Genomic DNA, 18,557 nt, shown 5'->3' on the forward strand with positions numbered 1-18,557 from the left:
TTTTGGAGAAGCATTGTTGTCCAAACCGGCTACCTTAGAGATGCCAGCGACAGAGGTTCGGTCCACGAAGGGTATCTAGACTTCCAGAAGGTCTTTCGTCTTGACTCCAATTTTTCTGGAAAGCCAACTCCCCAAGGTTTCACTGAGGCTTGGAACACTTGAAAATCTTCACGGAGGAAGGAGTTATGAATTTTTCAAACAGGCGGTTTCCTAGTCCATCTATCTGCGAGTACCCAGCTTTTGAAGCAGATTCAATCCTTTTGAAGAAGCGGCCTGAGCTAAAGCCGATCATAGGATTCAAGATGAATCTCTCCTCTTTCCAGAAAGCTCTATATCAGGAAAAATGGCTTTGGGATTATGAAGATATGATCCTTCCACCAAAACCGGCCAGACCAAAGGCAGCAAAGTGTTCACCACTTGAGAAACCGTTGGAGCTGCTGATTCTCAAAGAACCAAAGGAGTCTCCTCAGTCCACTTCCTGTCCAAACCAAAAGCACTGTAAGGATTATGGTTTGATTGTCTCTGCTCTTCATGAAAATGTTTTGAAACCGAGAATTTCTAAGCACAAACAAGTCTTTACTTGGTTGAAAAACGTTTTGCTTAAACCTTTTCATGAATTGTTTTCATTGAGCTGTGCTTTGAAAGAGATTTGGTGTAGAAACAAGCATGAAACAAAATTGCTTAGGCCAAAGAATTCTTTTGATTTCGTTCATGATGAGAATTTTACAAATTTGGCATTATCTCATTCTTTTCCTAGCAGTTTCACACCTTGGCCTGATTTTGAATTTGATAAACCGATTTTTGGCACTCAGTTTACTTGCTTGATGCTTGCCCACGTGCTTGATGATTATCCTAAGAGCTTGAATCCTGTTTTTGATGTCTTAAGGATAGAGAAACCCTTTGATTATTTCTTTCGCAGATTTGATGTGGTTTCTCTAGTTGTTTTGAATGAACAGGATAAGCATGATCAGTTTCTAAGGAGAGCAAGCAATGATGGATGCCAAAGGACTTGGAATTACTTGTGGGAAACGAGTTCAAACCACCAAGGAAGGTTCTGTCCAAACTTTTCATTCACTGATTTTTCTTTGAATTTTAATTCCTCTGAATCTGATTTATTTCCTTTTGATACAGGTACAATCGATTTGAGGACAAATCATTTTGAAGAGGGAGGGAATGATAGACCCCGGCCCAAGGATCAGTACATGGAACCAGCTCAGCATGGAGTTCAGGACGTCCAGATCAGTTCAGCCGAGGTTCATCCATCAGGCCGTACCAGACAGACAGACCGAGCCGCATACCGGATCGACCCGCGTACACCCGTGAAGGACCTTAGGCCGGATCCACGACCAGACGATGGAATTGATCGACCCACATCACTTCTTTCCCGAGCCATTCATCATTCTAGGACTAACAGTCGAGTCAGAATCCATGATCATTGTGATCAACACCCGGATCATCGTGATCAACACCCAGATCATCGTGATCAACACCCGGATCATCGTGATCAACACCCGGATCATCGTGATCATCACCTGGATCATGTTGATCACGACCTTTCCGACCACTTTGATGATTTCATGATGATCGATGCTTCCAACTTCTCCAAAGGAATGTTTCTTAAGCTCTCTGAAGATTTGGGTCAAGAAAAGTTGCCATCCGTTCATGAAGGTTCACTGAACAGCCCGCGGACAGCCCTTTGTGCGTCCTGGTCCATACCGTGATGAACTTGATCAACACAGCAAGGTTCATTAAACCTGGACAGAAGAATTTGAAGGGTTCAAGGCCAGTCAATGTTAAATTTCGTGCCTTGACCAGATCTGGTCAAGTTTGCATTTTCTATGTATTGTTTTCATCATTTTCCTTTATTTCTTTTGACTAGAAACACTATAAAATGTAACCCTTTGTCATTGCAATGCCATCAACGAATTTTCTTCTTCTTTTTGAGTTTTTACTCTCTGTTCTTTGTCAAGAACATTTCTAGTTTCTTGGTGAGGTTATCTCCAAGTCTCGATCCTTCCTTTGTTGGACCGGTGCGTCACATCCGGCAACAACTGAAGTCTGGTAGTATCATTGGGCCTTTCCGCATCCCATTGTGTCACCATTCATCCCACCAGTTCTCTATCCTTCTGGATCAGAGTCCATATCAACCTTACCGGTCGAGTGATCCCGATTTTGGTTCTATCATTACTTATCTTTATTGTCTTTTTTATTTGGTATTTGTATGGAATGAGAATACGGATTTCTTCTTGTTTTCTTTATTATTGATAGTAATTTTCTTGTTAAGACCCAAAACCAAAGCAAGCCACTCCTGAAAGAAATAAATGAATTCCAAAAATCTGTCTCATGGTAGACTGCTTCAATTCCCTTACGTTCTAGTCGCATAGCTTCATAATAATTCTGTAATGCTTCCGCATAATTTCCTTCAGATTGAGCCGGCATCCGTTACGGTGGTCATTCGCTTTAATGAATTCTCTGTTTCATCAGATTCCATTCACCTCACGGTTCGGAACTAATGGTTGGTTATATTTACAAAGATTTTGGGTTTGCTCATTATGAGCAAATTTTATCTGGTCTAGTTTCTACCTTTCCAGTCATTCTTGATAAAATGAAAATTCAAGAGGGTGGTTTCTAATTCTAATAATTCATTAAGGAAATTTTCATATTGTCGGAATATGTTCAACTTCTACTTATTCATTCTCAACACACTCTCGTATGAAGTAAGATCTCTTATGTATATGCTTAATTTTACCGTGAAACACTGGGTTTTTAGTAAATGAAATCGCAGGACATTATCAAGTTGTATGGTCACTATCTTGCAATCTTGCCGACGAGTTCACATTCTTGAAGCCAGGCCACTGGTTTAGATGCCTTTGTATCTGCCATGAACTCGGCCTCACAAGATCAGATTGAAACAATCTCTTGTTCTTGTGAGCACAACGCTATAGGACTTCTATCAAGGTAAATGATGTTAGGAGTTTTCAGGCTCCTAAGACAAATGATGTAGTATATGAGTTATGTCGAACCAATTCCGAGGGATCTAAAGCACCAAGAATGCAGTCGATGATTTGATGGTTTTATAATTAAGAATGCGATAATAGAATAATAAAACAGTAAATGAATGACTTTCTTGGCTATGCTAAAGGAGAACTCATGGGTATAGGAATTAGACCTTGGGTGATCAGGATTCGAACTAAGGATGACAACGATCGATCAAACTAACAACCTTAAGCCTAGACACGATCCTAAAGAAACTCTATGTCTAGATGAATGTTCATTTGCTAACTTATCTCAGACATCAAGTGTCCTTGGCTGAACAACACGGAAGCAATCAATTCTAACAGGTCTATTGGCTATCTTCACCTTTAACAACAAATGTCTTTGGTAAAGAATGTAAAAGCTTAGAAGAGTTGTTCTCGGGCATTTCATCGAACACCTTGTGAGTGGGAAATGCCTAGAGATCAACTTTTGAATGGCCAACTCAGAAGATGTGTTAAGAACACTCTTCTAGCAAGGAGATGGAATGATCTACGCTAAAACATCCTAGAGCTAACCTAATCACCCTTAATCTCCTAACCAATGAATTATATGGTGGATTACTCACTAAGATTCATGATCATTCTTAAACCCATATTGGATTTCAGATTGATCATAACCAGAGAAAGATCTCAACAAGAAATGAAATAAGAACAAAGGATCAATGATCCAAAAATAGATTGATCTTCAATAGTTTGATGTTTTCCAAGTAACAAAAGATAAAAAATGCCTGGTGGCTCCCAAAAAGATAACATAAACATAGGTTTAGAGTGTGTAAATCGTAGAGGGGCAAAATGGTAAATTCAACATAGAATAAGGTCACAGCGGTTTAATGACGCGCCAAAAGGCCGTTGGGAGTCAAAAAAACCGCTGGGACACTTAGCCGTGTGGGGGTCTCGTTCGTGGCACGGCTTGTGAAACCGCTGCAGAAGACCGATTCAGAATCCGCAAAACTCATCCAATCACAGCGGTTTTATGACAATGTGTCATTATGCCGATGTGAACACAAAAGGCTGCTGGGACACTTAGAAAAATCGGCTAACGAGCAAAACCATTACTCTTGCATCCAAAACACCTCTCAAGACTTCCAAAGTCACCAACTAGCACCTCCAACACCTGATAAGGACAAATGCAATGCAAATGCTACCTATATGCATTCTATATGGATTTTAAAGATGAAAAAGAAGCTAAAATAAAGATTAAAATCACGCAAATACACAAGATATCAGTAAACCATATGGCCTGTTGTACTTTCACTAATCACATTTAACCTCTTTTTTGGTAAAAATATTAAATATTATTACCAGTTTTCTTTTTTGGCAGAATTACAAGAAAACTAGAAGCGGAAATAGAAAATAAAACAACTAAACAGTACTCTTCTTAACCCAAACGGGCGAGACACAACAAGTAAAGATAACTAACCACCGGACTAGACAGAGTTGGAACAACCCCGCTTGCCGCAAAAGGAGGAACCTCTGTTAAACCGAGAGTCAGAACCCGGTAATATTGGCCTCCCCGATGTTCTGCTCTTTATGATCAGGTTCAACCAAGAACAGCTTGCCGGCAGCCTCCAAAGCTAAGACAACTCGGCCAGATTTCAAGAACTCGAGGCCAACCACAACGCAAGGCAAGACGAGCTTTTATTCATGTAACAAGAAACATGAGCCAACCAAGCCATAGACCTGACTCGACTCCAGAAACCGCTACACAGGACCGAGACCAAAAGGCCACAGACCAAAACGGCTGAGAGAGAGGCAAGCAAAGACCGCGACCATCAACACCTGCAGAAAGAAGAGAACGGCCTATGTAGGAGTTCAAGTGAACCACCACGCATTGGGATGACCAATCTCAAGTAAGTCGCCACAACGTTTCAAAGCCCAACTGACCCAATCGGAAACTCAAAACGAACCCTTACTCCGGATACATAGAACATGAACCTGGTCTATCCTGCGCACGAAGCTGTAACGCCCCACTAGAGACGGATAACAACAAACGATGCGATGCTAAAGGCTCCAGACACTATGGCCAGAGCAACACGAACCTGCTAGTGACGACGACGGAACAAGGAGAGAGCAATACCAGAGAGGAGGAAGAGAAGCCATAGACGAAAGATCTTGAAGCTCCAAACTTCGTTTGCAAGCGCAAACCACGAGGACAAAACGACCACACAGCCACCCTAACCAACGTGCATGCTTTGACAAGCAGAACCGCCATCACCCCTGAGCTCAGGACATAACCTTCGACAGACAACGAGACGCCAAGTCGCCGTCTTGGCAGAGCTTAGAACCCCACTCCTCAGCGAAGCTGTATACTTCGGAAGAACACAAGAGAAGAACCAGAGTGAGACCGCCGCAACAACACCCGCCACAACCTCCGTTCACACCACATATCTGCAAAGACAAAACTGAGATCTGCATCTGAACACCAAAACGCCGACTCTGAGTCATCCCAGACCCCCAACGCCTCGCTGATACTCCAGCCAGAGCCCACAATCTCGGATCTAAACCGCCCCGGAGCCGATCTAGATGAATCGTCGACGGCGGAACTCCAACCACAACATCATGCATATCGACAGAGGAGCGTGGAGAGGCAAAACAGAGCAAAAGAGGAAAGAGGAGAAGGAGGAGAGGAGGTTCCCGACGGTCGCGCGCCGGAGGCAACCGCCGGAGCCAAGCAAACGTCGTTTAGGTTTGAGAGGTTGAGAGAGTTTGAGGAGAGAGAAACAAGCGTGTTTTGTTAAGACCTTGCTACATAACCCTATTTTTAAAACACAATACTGATCACATTAACTAAGTATCTATAAGAAACCACATATTTAAGGATCTTTGACAGCGACTTTAGTCAATTTACAAAATTGTTGTTGTAACGACCCAGTTTCTTAAAATCATTATTTGATTTATTTGGTTTGATTAATTATTGGTAAAACCAAAACAAACCCAACTCATCATTTTTGTGGTTTAGTAAAACCGGGTGTGCTTATATATAATCACATGTGTCTTCTCCTAAAACCTAAAGACCTGAGCCGCCATAGCTCAACGCAGACATGTCATATTCTGTGTTCTCCATCATCACGTGCTCCATCTCTCATCACCATTAGAGTCTGTACCAGCCACCATGAAAGAAGGGCCATCACACCATTTGAAAAGAGTGATTAAAGCTCATCAGATACGTTTTGGAAGAGCAGAAGAACGATCGATCAAAACTGAGTATTTCGAATCCAACTTTTGAGGTTATGTTCTACACTCATAGATCTATGTTTATCAGAAAGCGGATCATCATTTGGATTTTTCATCTAATAGTTATGGACATTTCTTTGGGGCTACTCGTTGTAGATCGGATCTGCCGATAGTCAACTTCATCGGTGTTTTCCCGTTGATCTAGAAGGAACCAGAAAACGAGCGAGATATCATCAGAAAAATCTCGTTGTCAGCTTTCCATATCATCTTCCCGATCGTAAAACCAAGGCACGGTTGGAAAGTTATCGACGTTACTTCTTGGCCAAGGATAAACTGAAGCTTTAGTGATGCAGATACAGTTCCGACCAGTCTCAGCGTAAAGGCCAAACGGCCGACCTAAATGAAAGCTTTCAATCTGTAAATTTTTCAGTAAGTAGTTCACTCTTTTATCTATCGTCTCCAAGAAGCGGATTGTCATTTCGAGTTATTTTCTGAAAGTTGTGTTTGTTTTTGCTAGAAGTATTACTGCAGTCTTCGTTTGCGACCAGCCTGGAGGTGAAGCTAATTTGGTTAATCAAATGGTGTCCGATCGGAGTGCACTCGGTGTCTATGGACAGAGGACATATAGGACTACATTATGACCGGACGGATTGAAAAGTTAACGGTCAGTTCTTGAGATATCCATCTGTTTTCTCTAGGGTTCAGTCCTGCCAGAATTATCATATTCATTTATTTTCAGAGAGTTCCAGAGTTACTGTTTCAGATTCGTCAAGGTTCATTATGTGTTTTCTCAGGTTATCTTCAGAACTCGTGGCAAAGGTGAGGGTCTATTCCGTAAATTCCGTACCAAAATAGAATTCTTTCTATCGTAGTTTAGATTTCGAAATATGAATTAAGTCTGTTTGAGTCGTGATTGTTAGTTAGATTATGTATTGTAAACCGGAATTAGGGGTCTAGAGGATTCAACTATTGATTGGATTGTGTGATGTTGAGATATGAGATATATATTTATATATATATATATGTATGTACATAGTTATATAGTAGGGACTATGTGATGTGCAGGTTCAGAGACATCTGAGCTGTCGACCAGATGTGGTGTGCGGGGGTTCAGGAATGCCTGAGCTAGCGACGCAGATATGGTGTGTGAGGGCCAGAAACGTCTGAGCTAGCGACGCAGCTAGAGACGATAACGTGAGTCGTTACATTCATTACTAGATCCATTTTCTTAAAATTATTTTATGTTAATGCTGGAAGTTAATAAGTTTCTAATTTAATAAGCCAACAATAATCATATTTTTCATATTAGTTTGAACCTGCTAGTATCGTTTTCTTATCCACAGCTAACCATTAACCAAGATCAATTTCTATTGCAATGATGATATATATCTGTCTATTATTTTATAAAATGAATAATTGGTTATGGACCATGATCTCCAGGTACTCTGACAAGATATTGCACTCATTGCAAAAAAAGATTCAGCCACTGTATAGTTCCACAGAAGTGGAATCATAATTATTATTATGTCAATAATATCTGCCTAAAAATTCGGAAATTATTATTGCACTAGATAATTATAGAACTCTCAACAACAAACTTGTTTGTTTCACAGTTTCAAAAATAGAGTGGTGATAACAATGGTGACAACAATAACATGATGATGAGCTGACCACAATGACTTTCACTTCATGTCGCATTTTACCAGTAAAAATGGTGACAACACCAATGATAAGATCAAAGCTCATGAGGACTAAGTTTCCAACACTCTTATCATGTGCTAATCTCGTTTCAATAATCAAAAACTATTGTTTAGTGGACTCATTAAAAGCTAATATCTTAACCTACGGAAAATACATACACACAGATAAGTCAGAAACAGTTGTACAATACTGAAGTCAGAGTCTTCCTTTGATGCGAATAGCATTCATCCTTTGATGCCTACCTACTTCCACTCATCACATACCCAAGATCCTCAAACCTCTGAATCTCATCAGCGTTAAGACCCACTTCTCCTCTTCGGTGGGATAAGTTTCCCTTGCTGCACATGGCGTCTCCTTCACCAGGTCTTAAAGCACCTCCATAACTGATGTGACCTTCAGCGACCTCAGCTTCTTCTTCATCTTTAGGAGCTGCTAAAGCTTTCTTCTTTGACTCAATCATCTCTTTGAACTTGTTCAACTCCTCTTCATCAAACTCAGGATCCTTCACTGTTTCTTCTACTTTCGCCTTTGAATCAGTATCAGAACCAGACGACTTCTTTCTCTTTGACTTGGTGTGTTACGAAGCACTAATCTCAGATCCGATTCACTGTTGTATTATGTATCTATTCTTCCTCATATGTCCCTGCTTCTTCTTGCTACTACTTGTGCTCTTCATCTTCCTCTTCGCCTTCTAATATTGGGCCATATACAAAAATAAAGCCCAACTAAAATTTATCGAACATCTTCGATCTTCATTACAAAGCAGAGCCCCAAATGTTTTGATTAGGGCCGATTGAGTCCTCTAATCCTTTTTTATCTTCTTTCAAATGGGAAGTCTCTCCATCTCCACCCTTCCTCTGTCGCCGTTTCGGATTCAGACTCAAACCCGATTTACGATAATCAGTACCCAAACGAATACCGGATCATTCAATCTCAAGCAGCCAAGGATTTGCACGAAAGTTAGAGGTCTGGGAGGAAATCGAAGAGAGCAGAATGATTCGAGATTCGTCGATGAAAATGGCGACATGGAAGGTTACTTGGATCATCTCTCTCTCGAATACGACTCTGTATGGGATACAAAGCCCTCCTGGTATGTCTCAATTACACTTCTCTCATCTTCACACAACAGAGCTTAGTTTCGTGCAACCACACTTTCGAAATAATCTCGGTCTGAACTCAGTTACAGTTCTAGCATATTCAGACAACAAAGCTGGTTTCTTGGTCTCTGATTAAGTCTTAGCTCAGTTAGAGTTTACTAATATGTGTCTCTTTGGTTATTTCACTCTCTATTAGGTAAATAGTAAGAAGACAATAAATAGCCTTTTAAATATCTATGAACTGGTTTGATCAGACATATATTACTATGTTTTTTTTTTCAGGTGTCAACCATGGACGATAGTGGTGACGGGTTTGTCAATAGTGGCTTGTAGCTGGGCAATACTACATTCGGTTTTAGTTTCATCGCTTGCCGTTGGTTTGATTGGTGCTTGGTGGTACATTTTCCTTTACAGCTACCCAAAGGTATGCTTTTTACATGCAATATATCTGATAAAAGGCTAAGTTCGACTTATACTACTTACTACTTGTACTAGTAACATCTTTAAGACAATGCTGCTGGTTCTTTTGAACAAAACTTGGTCTCGTGTCTGATGGTTTATGTGTTTTTTCTCTTCAGTCTTACTCAGAAATGATTGCTGAAAGAAGGAAAAGAGTAGCTGATGGTTTTGAAGATATATACGGCAAAAACAAGACTTCGTAGTCAATAATCCCCTACTCCTAATGTTCGAAATATCATTCTATCTATATATTAGTTTTTATCTCAGTTTCATTCATCAGATGTTTTTATAACAAAGCTCTTGAATTTTGAAGATCATATGCAAACAGAACAAACCAAACAACAAGTTTTTTTAACTGAAATGAAAACACAGAACCGAATGAAAGTTGATTCGAGGTCTTGTAGATGATGTAAACTCATTACATAAGTAGAAAGTCATTTGATTACTAGAAACATAACTAAAATCCATAATGACCATGTCCCTTTCTTCTCAAAACTCACACCAAATGTTTCGCACGGATGATGTGGATCTTAACTGCGTAAACCAGATCTTTCTTACGCAAGAGCTCGCACACGACACGGTCTTGTTTCTTCAGTTTGTTCCTATCGCAGATCTTTGCCCATTTTTTGATGCACACACGTTGGTCTCCCCACTTGGCTGTTTTCGCCTCTAGTTTCCCCTTTGGGTCGATGTAAGAGATGTAGTCTTTAAACCTTAGGCAGTAGTCTTTCACCAGCTGTGCATGAACCAGCTTGTGTGTTCAAAGCAAAACAAACAAACGTCAAGTTATTACCCTATAAACCAATAATAATAGTGTTTTGAAAGAGATACTCTATAGCTTTTTTACCAGCTCGTATTTCCTGTTCTTCACGCCCGTCTCAAAATGTATATTCGTTGGATCATCCAGATACACCTCAGGGTTTTCGATTATGGCCTTTACTGTAACCAAGCACAAAGGAGAAAACATATCTCAATATTAGTAAGTGATGAAAGTAAAAAAGCCAAAAGTGTAAAATATACCTTTCTCCCTAGTCTTTTTCTCCTTTTTGACTCCTTCCACAGCACAAGAACTGTCACCAACTCCAACCACATCTTTTATCACTTTGGACTTTCCTTGTGAACCTCAAAAAAAATCAAGTTTTATATAAATATAAGCAGCCGTTTACACAAAATGATCAAAGTGGTGAATGTATTTTTTACCTTTCTTCTTTGGACTTTTCACTTTTCGTTTGACATGAGTGGCTGTGTCTTCACTGTCTGGAGCATAGGAACTGTCACTGCTGCTGGAGTCCTCTTCCAAATCCAAGCGACCAAACTCTTCAGCATAATCACTGTCAGAACTCTCCACAACTTTCTTTTTCTTCTTTCCTGGAAAAATCTCAATGTATATATATAAAGCAATCACATAAACTCAACTCAAGCCATGTAAAAAAAAAAGGTAACAATGAGCAAAAACCTTTGTTCTTGGCCATCTTGGATTCAGAACCAGTTTCTGTCTCTTCGTCTTCACTGTTTAGAGAATGATCACTATCCTCTTTGCCATCAGATTCCTCCTTAATCACTTCTTCTTTCGACTTTCCTGTTCAAGAGAGACAAAACATTTTGTTTTTCCTTATATAATGAATGAAAAAAAACGCTAACAGTCTGTTGTTGTCAGACCTTTGTTCTTGCTTCTCAAGATCGTATTGGCCATTTCGAATTCAGAAGAACTGCCTGTGTCTGTGTCTTTGATGTTGTTAAGAGAATAAACACTGTCTTCTTCCTCATCATCAGAATCCTCCACAGCTCCCACTTTTGCCTTTCCTGAAAAAAAAAAGACAAAACAACCTGTCTATATAAGCAAACCACATAACAAGCAAACAAGGAATCAACTAACTAACCTTTGTCATTGCTTCTCTGAACTGTATTGGCCTCCTCGGACTCAGCACTTGTATCATCTGTACTTAGAGCACAGATACTATCTTCTTTTTCTTCATCATCCTCCAATTCAGCCACTGCTCTAGCCTGTTTACATCCATCAAGGCCATAGATGCTGACCTCGAAAACGTTGTCTCCGTTATACACGAAGGTCATAAAGTCTCCATCGACGAGATCATTATCCTTAACGAAATTGGGCCATCCCTGTTCGAAATACACTTCCTCTTCCTCTTGCTTCAGCGTCATGCCTACCTTCCAAACGCATCCACCAGTGCCTTGGAGAATAGCCGTCTTGGGAAGATGACGTGGAAGTTCATCATAGTAGGAGATGGGTATAAGCTGCAGCCAAAAAAAAAAAAAACAGAGTAAAACAAATCTGATCTATGAACAACAACTTATACTAATCGATGAACAAATCTTTGAGGAAAACAACTATATTCAAAATTTTATAAATGAAACTGATTTTCATGTAGAGGTAAAGACTTTACATCTTCACTTTTCCTTATATAACAGTTATGAACAACATCTCTCTACAACCCACACACACACAAAAGATGCAAATTTACATAATTGAAACTGATTGACATGTAAAGCTAACATCTTTACGTCCGGAAACAGAGGATCTAACATCTTTACCATTCAAAAACAGAGTAAAAGAAGCAGAAGAGGAGAATCAGAGCAAGAGGCTTTCGCCAGTTTTAAGAGAGAGACCCAAAGCGATAAAAGCTACAAGGTATGTTGTTACCATAGAGTCTGAGCTAAAATGGGAGATGAAAACTTTGAAGAAACGAGGAAGGCTATCAGAGGCAGCCATTGCAAGAGGATGTTTGAACTCTGAGGAATTGAGAGAGTGAGAAAGAGAAGACAGGATTCTTGAGGGTAAAAAGCATGGGACATAGAGAGAAGAGACAAAAACAAGTTTCAAAAGAAAAGTACTTTCTATGTATCTTCTCGTCATTGATTCCCTAGCTGTTATAACTGAAACGTACATCAACCCTCTGCGACGCGATGAAAGGACAGTCCAGCCTTGTGTTTGTGTTTGACTCTTGACTTAAGAGTACACAGAGGACAGAGTTACACTGACTTGGCTCTAAAACGCTGAAAGTCTCGCACATTGTAACGTAAACATCAGCCTACCCGGTTTAGTAATTAGTAGTAATGCCAAAAACTGCAAAAGTAAGACCAACTAGATCTTAACCCGCCCGATTGGACGGGTCTTTATTTTTATGATATATATAAAATCTTGAAAAACAAAAAGTTAATGGATACAATCTTTACTACTTTAGTTTATTGTGGTAAATAATATTAGAGGCTGATTCGCGCATGTGATATTGGGCTGGTTTTTGTTTTTATGATATATATAAATATTTCAGAACTTTAAATTGGTTGAACGAAATTGTATTGCTTATTGTTTATTATTTAAACTTTGTATTTCGTAATTGTACCACCAGAAGCAACAACCTTAAAGTGTTTAACGAATCTCCATTTACCAATTGGGAGATTTCGTTTCAGGCGAAACATCAGATTTATTTTGCAACTTGCGTGTATTTTGCCACCCTAAACACACGAAATTAACAATGATCAAAATTGTACGAATAGATAAAACATATCTTGCCAATTTAGTAAGGTGATGACTTACTATTTCATCAGCAAGAACACATTCTAGAGTTTCCCCTCCAAAACTTGTATTCGATGTCCATCAATGGAGTAGCTTCACGTGCACTCTCCAAGCATCTTTATTAGGTTTCACTTTGTGAACGTCGATATAATTTTGATTGTTTTCCATCGTTTTCTTTTTGTGAAGTCTGAATGTATGTGTAGAAAAAAGCGTAAGAGGTGTATATATAAGGCGAGCAAGGTTGTTTTGGAAAATGATTTTATTAAGATTAAATGCTAAGATTTCGTACGATTTAAACAATAATATATGTGAGAATATTTAGGAATAATTATGAACAATAAAGATATGGAAATTTTGTAGTTATTAACATTTATTCTAATTCGTGGGGATCAAGTTTGAGATCTTGATTTAAATGAGGAGATACCCACGTCAAATCTTTCTAAAATTTATGAACAAATATATAAATTAGTTAAAATTGCTAGATTTAAATTTATGTGAAAATATTTAGGAATAATTAATGGTAACTAAGTTGCTATTAATCTCTATTCTATTTTCGTGGAGATCAAGTGTTGGACTTTGGTTTAAATGAGAAGATCCCCACGCAAAATCTTCCAAAATTTTAGGACTAAATATGTAAAAACATTTTTGATAAATAATTATGATGAATTTACAGTATTTACAAACTTAGAAAACTAACATTTAACGATTTCAGTTTTACTACTTTTGTTTGTTGTTTAAACTATGTATTTCGGCTCTGTATCGTGTTATAAAGGCGTTCGTGACCCGTAAACACGGTAGTAAGAATTTTACAAATATTTGTACTTTTGTAATTTAATAATTCTTTTACTTAATAATAGTGTTTCACTCTTAAATACACATAATAACTCATGAGGTGAATCACTTATGTAGTTATACTGTATTTTTTAAATTATATATCAAGAAATTTGCGAAAAGTGTTTAAAATATACGAAAACAGAAAATATCATACAAAATATATATTTATATAAATAAATTACATTTTGTTCTTTATTTATTCAAAAATCCCTTCAAAAGAAACTATAAATAATTTTATTATTTTCTTTAACAAATTAATAACTATCATACAAAACCCAAAAATAATGTTAATTGTACTTTGGACCATAATAATCTATGATTCAAATTAAGCCCATTATTTGTTTTTAATATACTACTATCCATTTATCCAAACAATATTATATTTTTTACTACTATCTATGTTTCCAAACAAAAACTTAAATTACTTCTACTTTAATAAGATAGATTCGGTTTCAATTACATCCGGTTTCATGGTCTTACCAGTCAATTTTTTTTAAAAAAGTGAAGTCTGTATCTAATTTTGAAATTAATCTGAATATATTATTAATACTTCAGAAGTACCCATATAAAAATATCTCTTAGTTTTCACTTTTATTTACAATGGTATGTCACTAAAGTAATTAAATGAACATATATTTAAATATTGTATTTTCCTATTTATTAAACAATTTCCTAAATCACTTCCAGTTTAATTTTCGTGTTTAATATATTTTCTTAAATAAATGAGTTGATTTTTAGGAATATTCATATTTAAAATCGATTTTAACAATATTTAAATTGGATAACATTACCATTAATTATTTTGAACAAAGTTCAAGTTTAAATTCGATATTAAACAATATTATGAATATTCCTAAAGTAAATGTTTAACTTACCATTAATTATTTTGAACAGTAAAATCTATATATGCTAAGATGTTAAATATATTTAAACTACTTATATAACAAGATGAAATATTTGTAACTGAATATTGTTTTAATATAATTAAACCTCACCTAAGATTATATATTTTCAAGAAATTCTAAAATAAATGTTTAACCATTCTAAATTAAACCTCACCTAAGATTATATATCTTTGAATTACTTGTAAAACAATGTTTAATGTTTATAATAACCAAATATTTTTTTTCTAATATATCTAAATCTTACCATATTATCCATATCTGATCAAAATATTTAAATTATTTTTACATTTGCCAATAATTTCATGTTACAAGAAGTACTACTCAAATTATCAATAGGTCAAAATTAATTTGTCAAATGTTTAATAACGGGTACGGTCACTATTTCTACAGCACATAAATTATTTGATTGCTGTGTTTATAAAAAATTTAAATATGATAAATATTTAAAAATATAAACCGATAGATATTTAAATAATATTAATTTATATCTATTTTATTAAAACAGAAACATTCTGTTGGACCTAACATTTATTTTGTAAGTTTTTAAATTAAATACACATTTATACTTTATAGTTAAACCTACATTAAATCATTAATGTTCCTTTCTTTATACTACTATCCATGTTTCCAAACAATATACTTATTTCTTACTACTATCAATGTTTCCAAACAATATATTTTATACTACTATCAATGTTTCCAAACAATACAATAATTAATCTTAATATTTTACTAGATCTTGACCCGCCCAACTGGGCGGGTATTTATTTTAGGGTTTATTTTATGTTTTTAGTTTTTTAATTATAAATGATATATTTGTAATATTTAAATATAAATTTAGATTGAAAATTAATATTTGTAGTTATAATAAAAATTAAAAGTTAAAAAAAAATATTTTGATATAAATTTTAAATTCCTAATTAAAATAATATAGAGATGGGTCATAATTTTTTCCAATTCCAAAATCTTAGCATTCTTAATAACAAATAAAATAATTTATAAATACATAAAATATATAAACATATTTGAAATAAATTTGTTTAAAAAAAAATCTTACACCATTATTGTTTATTTCTATAGTTTGACCCGTGGCCGTATAGATATTTGCTTTCACTTCAATTTTTTTCTTTGTTCTATATTATATATTACATATATATATATATATATATATATATATATATATATGTAAATTAATATGTATTACGTAATTGTTAGTATAACATTTTAAAACAAAAATTTTATTATTACTTTAAATAATTATATTATGTGATTTTAATCGTCTATTATATCACAGTGTATCATATAAAAATATAATATTTTTAATAATTGGACTTATATTATAAAAGTGTTATACTAACAATTTATAAATAAAAATTTTATATTTATTTATATGATATATAAATTGATTTTGATGTGTGATTTTTGTTTTATTTTTTATTAATAAATATTGAAAAATATTAAATGTTAACAAAAAAATCTATTAGGAAATTTATTTTGGTTAAGATTCATTCTATTAAAGGAATCTATTATTTAAATTAGGAAAATACATTAAATATACTTAAATATATCATTTAAATAAGGAAAATACAAAATTCTCTACTATCTTTATTACCAAACAATTTTTTTTTTGAAAACTTCTATCCCTATTACCAAACAAAAGCTTAAAGTACTTCTACTTTAATAAGATAGATATCTATCATTTTCTCTTTAAAATTTTGTAGAAACATCATAATTTCATAAATTGCAAAATAATGAACTTTAAAATTTGGATTATAAGATTATCAGATCTCCGGATTAACCGGTATTATCACAATCGTGTTGAATTTAGAAACACTGATTTAAATGCAAAAAAAAATTAAATACACTCTTTAAAAGTTACCAAAATATTTGTTAAGTTATTAGTAAAAAAATTCATCGTAAAATATTTTGCGCTTCCAAAGCGCGGGTCATAATCTAGTAATAAATGAAAGTAAATATTCTTCCGGTCGGACGGACCCAACTCTAGTTTAATCTATAAAAACTAATGTATAGTTAATAATTGATCCTAACTTTTCTTAAATAATTACAATTTATGCTACTGCATTTAAAATAAATAACTAATTCAAATTACAACAACTAGGGGTGGGACGGACCAACTTAAAATTTTAAAGATACACTAGAGGTTGACCCGCCCTCAAGAGGGCGGGTATATGTTTTGTTTAAAATTTTTTTTGCCTCATATAATATGTTTGTGTGGTTCTATAATTATATTTTCGCGTGATATGAATTTAATAGAATATTTAGTTTTGTAAGTATATTAAATAGATCAAGTTTCATAAGTATGTATTTGTGTTATATACGTTTGTGAAATTATTTTTAATTGTTATTCATTAAGTGAAAAATATGTGATATTTTTTGTAGTTTCATATATGACAAAATATTTAATTTCCCACATTATATTTCTAAACTTAAGTAGGTGTGTTATTAAAAGATATAACAAATTATATAATCTATTCTATTTTTAATAATTTTTTCTTTAAAGGACGATATATTTGTTGTTTTACATTTTTTTAAGAAAATTAATTTTTTATATCTGTGTTTTTATAATTTTGGTATCTATTAAATATGTCAAGTTGCATAACTATACACTTACGCCATATGTATTTTAAAAATTATATTTAAATATTTTTTTTTAAAAAGTTACAACATATTATATTTTTAATAGTTACGTGATCAAGAATATTTGTACCCAAAAACCTCATCTTGGATCGACCCAAAAATCAAAATCTTACTCTTTAGACTTGGTTTATATATTTGAACGTTTCTTAAAGTGTTGTATCTGAAAATTAATATCAAACTCAACCTGCAGCATAAATTGAACAAATTGAAAAAAAGGTTTGAAAATTCTTAGTATATTCTATTAAATATATGTATATATGTTTTTTTTTTTTTGTCATCAACAACACAGACTCATATATGTATATATGTAAATGGGTTAATATTGTTTTCACTAATTTTAAGTAAAATCATATTAAATAATTATTTTTTAATCAAATAACATATTCAAAATCCGTTAAAGTGCATGAGTTTATATAAATATTTATTTCTATTAAAAGTCTACTTAAACCCCGATAAACACTACTTTTTACATCATCTGTTTTATTAATTATAATTTAACGTCTGTGTAAAATATTTAAAATTTGAATAAATTAATGTCTGTTTGAATAAATCATAATTTCTTGGATTGAGATGTAAATTATGTTGTTATAGTGTAAATTCTAATAAATAGATTAGTAGGTTATAGTCAAACCAAAAAAAGAAACAATTATACATCTGAAAATGAGGAGGAGTAATATAACAATTGACAATTGACACAAATGTTAAACTATTATTTTTATCATAATAGATAAAATCATAGCATTGCCATTTGGTATGAATTAAAATAAAAATAAAAAAATAATAATAGTATTGATATTTCTAACCGTGGCTGAATATATTTTTTGGGGAAGTGGGTTCCTAAAAATTTGGAACTAAAAATGGAGGTTGCAAAAGTTATTTTATTGGAAAAGTTAGTTATGGTTTACAATTAACGTTGACAAAAAAGAAGTTATACAACTTGCTTTATATTTAAATTAAAAAAATAATTAGACATAACCTTGCATCAATAGGTCATACTGCAAAATTAATAGAATAGATACAATAACTGCCTAATATTATAAATCAGTGTAACCACCCATATAAGTTTCTTTTAATGATTTATATTTAAAAAAAATACTAACTGCATCAATAGAAATAAACTAACATCAATAAAGATGCAAAAAAAACGGGACTGTAAGTT

The 18,557-nt window shown here is 34.4% G+C and overlaps 2 protein-coding genes and 1 long non-coding RNA gene across 4 annotated transcripts; 2 read left to right on the plus strand and 1 right to left on the minus strand.

The window, feature by feature from the left end:
* Positions 1–6,065: 6,065 nt before the first annotated feature.
* Positions 6,066–7,347, plus strand: LOC130511001 (uncharacterized). Its single transcript, XR_008944783.1, has 3 exons — positions 6,066–6,262; positions 6,366–6,638; positions 6,730–7,347. It is a non-coding gene; the product is annotated as an uncharacterized LOC130511001 (long non-coding RNA).
* Positions 7,348–7,778: 431 nt separating this feature from the next.
* Positions 7,779–9,742, plus strand: LOC130510620 (uncharacterized). The gene is made up of 3 exons (XM_057007087.1): positions 7,779–9,000; positions 9,290–9,431; positions 9,586–9,742. Exons 1-3 carry the CDS (start codon positions 8,738–8,740, stop codon positions 9,667–9,669), a joined length of 489 nt encoding a protein of 162 aa, XP_056863067.1. The 5' UTR covers positions 7,779–8,737; the 3' UTR covers positions 9,670–9,742.
* Positions 9,743–9,798: 56 nt separating this feature from the next.
* Positions 9,799–12,453, minus strand: LOC108834002 (B3 domain-containing protein At4g34400-like). Of its 2 annotated transcripts, none has more exons than XM_057007086.1 (8): positions 12,129–12,453; positions 11,347–11,722; positions 11,126–11,269; positions 10,923–11,045; positions 10,667–10,834; positions 10,487–10,579; positions 10,314–10,405; positions 9,799–10,217 (listed from the first exon to the last, which is right to left on the minus strand). In XM_057007086.1, the coding sequence occupies exons 1-8, from the start codon at positions 12,372–12,374 to the stop codon at positions 9,963–9,965; spliced, it is 1,497 nt and encodes a 498-aa protein (XP_056863066.1). In that variant the 5' UTR covers positions 12,375–12,453; the 3' UTR covers positions 9,799–9,962. The 2 variants fall into 2 exon arrangements, with proteins under 2 accessions (XP_056863066.1, XP_056863065.1); XM_057007085.1 differs by having other exon boundaries at positions 10,487–10,588; positions 12,129–12,449.
* Between the last annotated feature and the right edge of the window lie 6,104 nt (positions 12,454–18,557).

The sequence above is a fragment of the Raphanus sativus genome, chromosome 4 (genome assembly GCF_000801105.2).
Source record: "Raphanus sativus cultivar WK10039 chromosome 4, ASM80110v3, whole genome shotgun sequence".
Classification (NCBI taxonomy): domain Eukaryota; kingdom Viridiplantae; phylum Streptophyta; class Magnoliopsida; order Brassicales; family Brassicaceae; genus Raphanus; species Raphanus sativus.

Coding starts and splice junctions, on each gene's coding strand:
- LOC108834002 (XM_057007085.1), bottom strand. CDS start 12,374: ATGTACGTTTCAGTTATAACAGCTAGGGAATCAATGACGAGAAGATAC. Junction 10,406..10,486: donor GAAAAAGACTAGGGAGAAAG/GTATATTTTACA, acceptor GCTTGGTTACAG/TAAAGGCCATAATCGAAAAC. Junction 10,218..10,313: donor AGAACAGGAAATACGAGCTG/GTAAAAAAGCTA, acceptor TGAACACACAAG/CTGGTTCATGCACAGCTGGT.
- LOC130510620 (XM_057007087.1), top strand. CDS start 8,738: ATGGGAAGTCTCTCCATCTCCACCCTTCCTCTGTCGCCGTTTCGGATT. Junction 9,001..9,289: donor TGGGATACAAAGCCCTCCTG/GTATGTCTCAAT, acceptor TTTTTTTTTCAG/GTGTCAACCATGGACGATAG. Junction 9,432..9,585: donor TCCTTTACAGCTACCCAAAG/GTATGCTTTTTA, acceptor TTTTCTCTTCAG/TCTTACTCAGAAATGATTGC.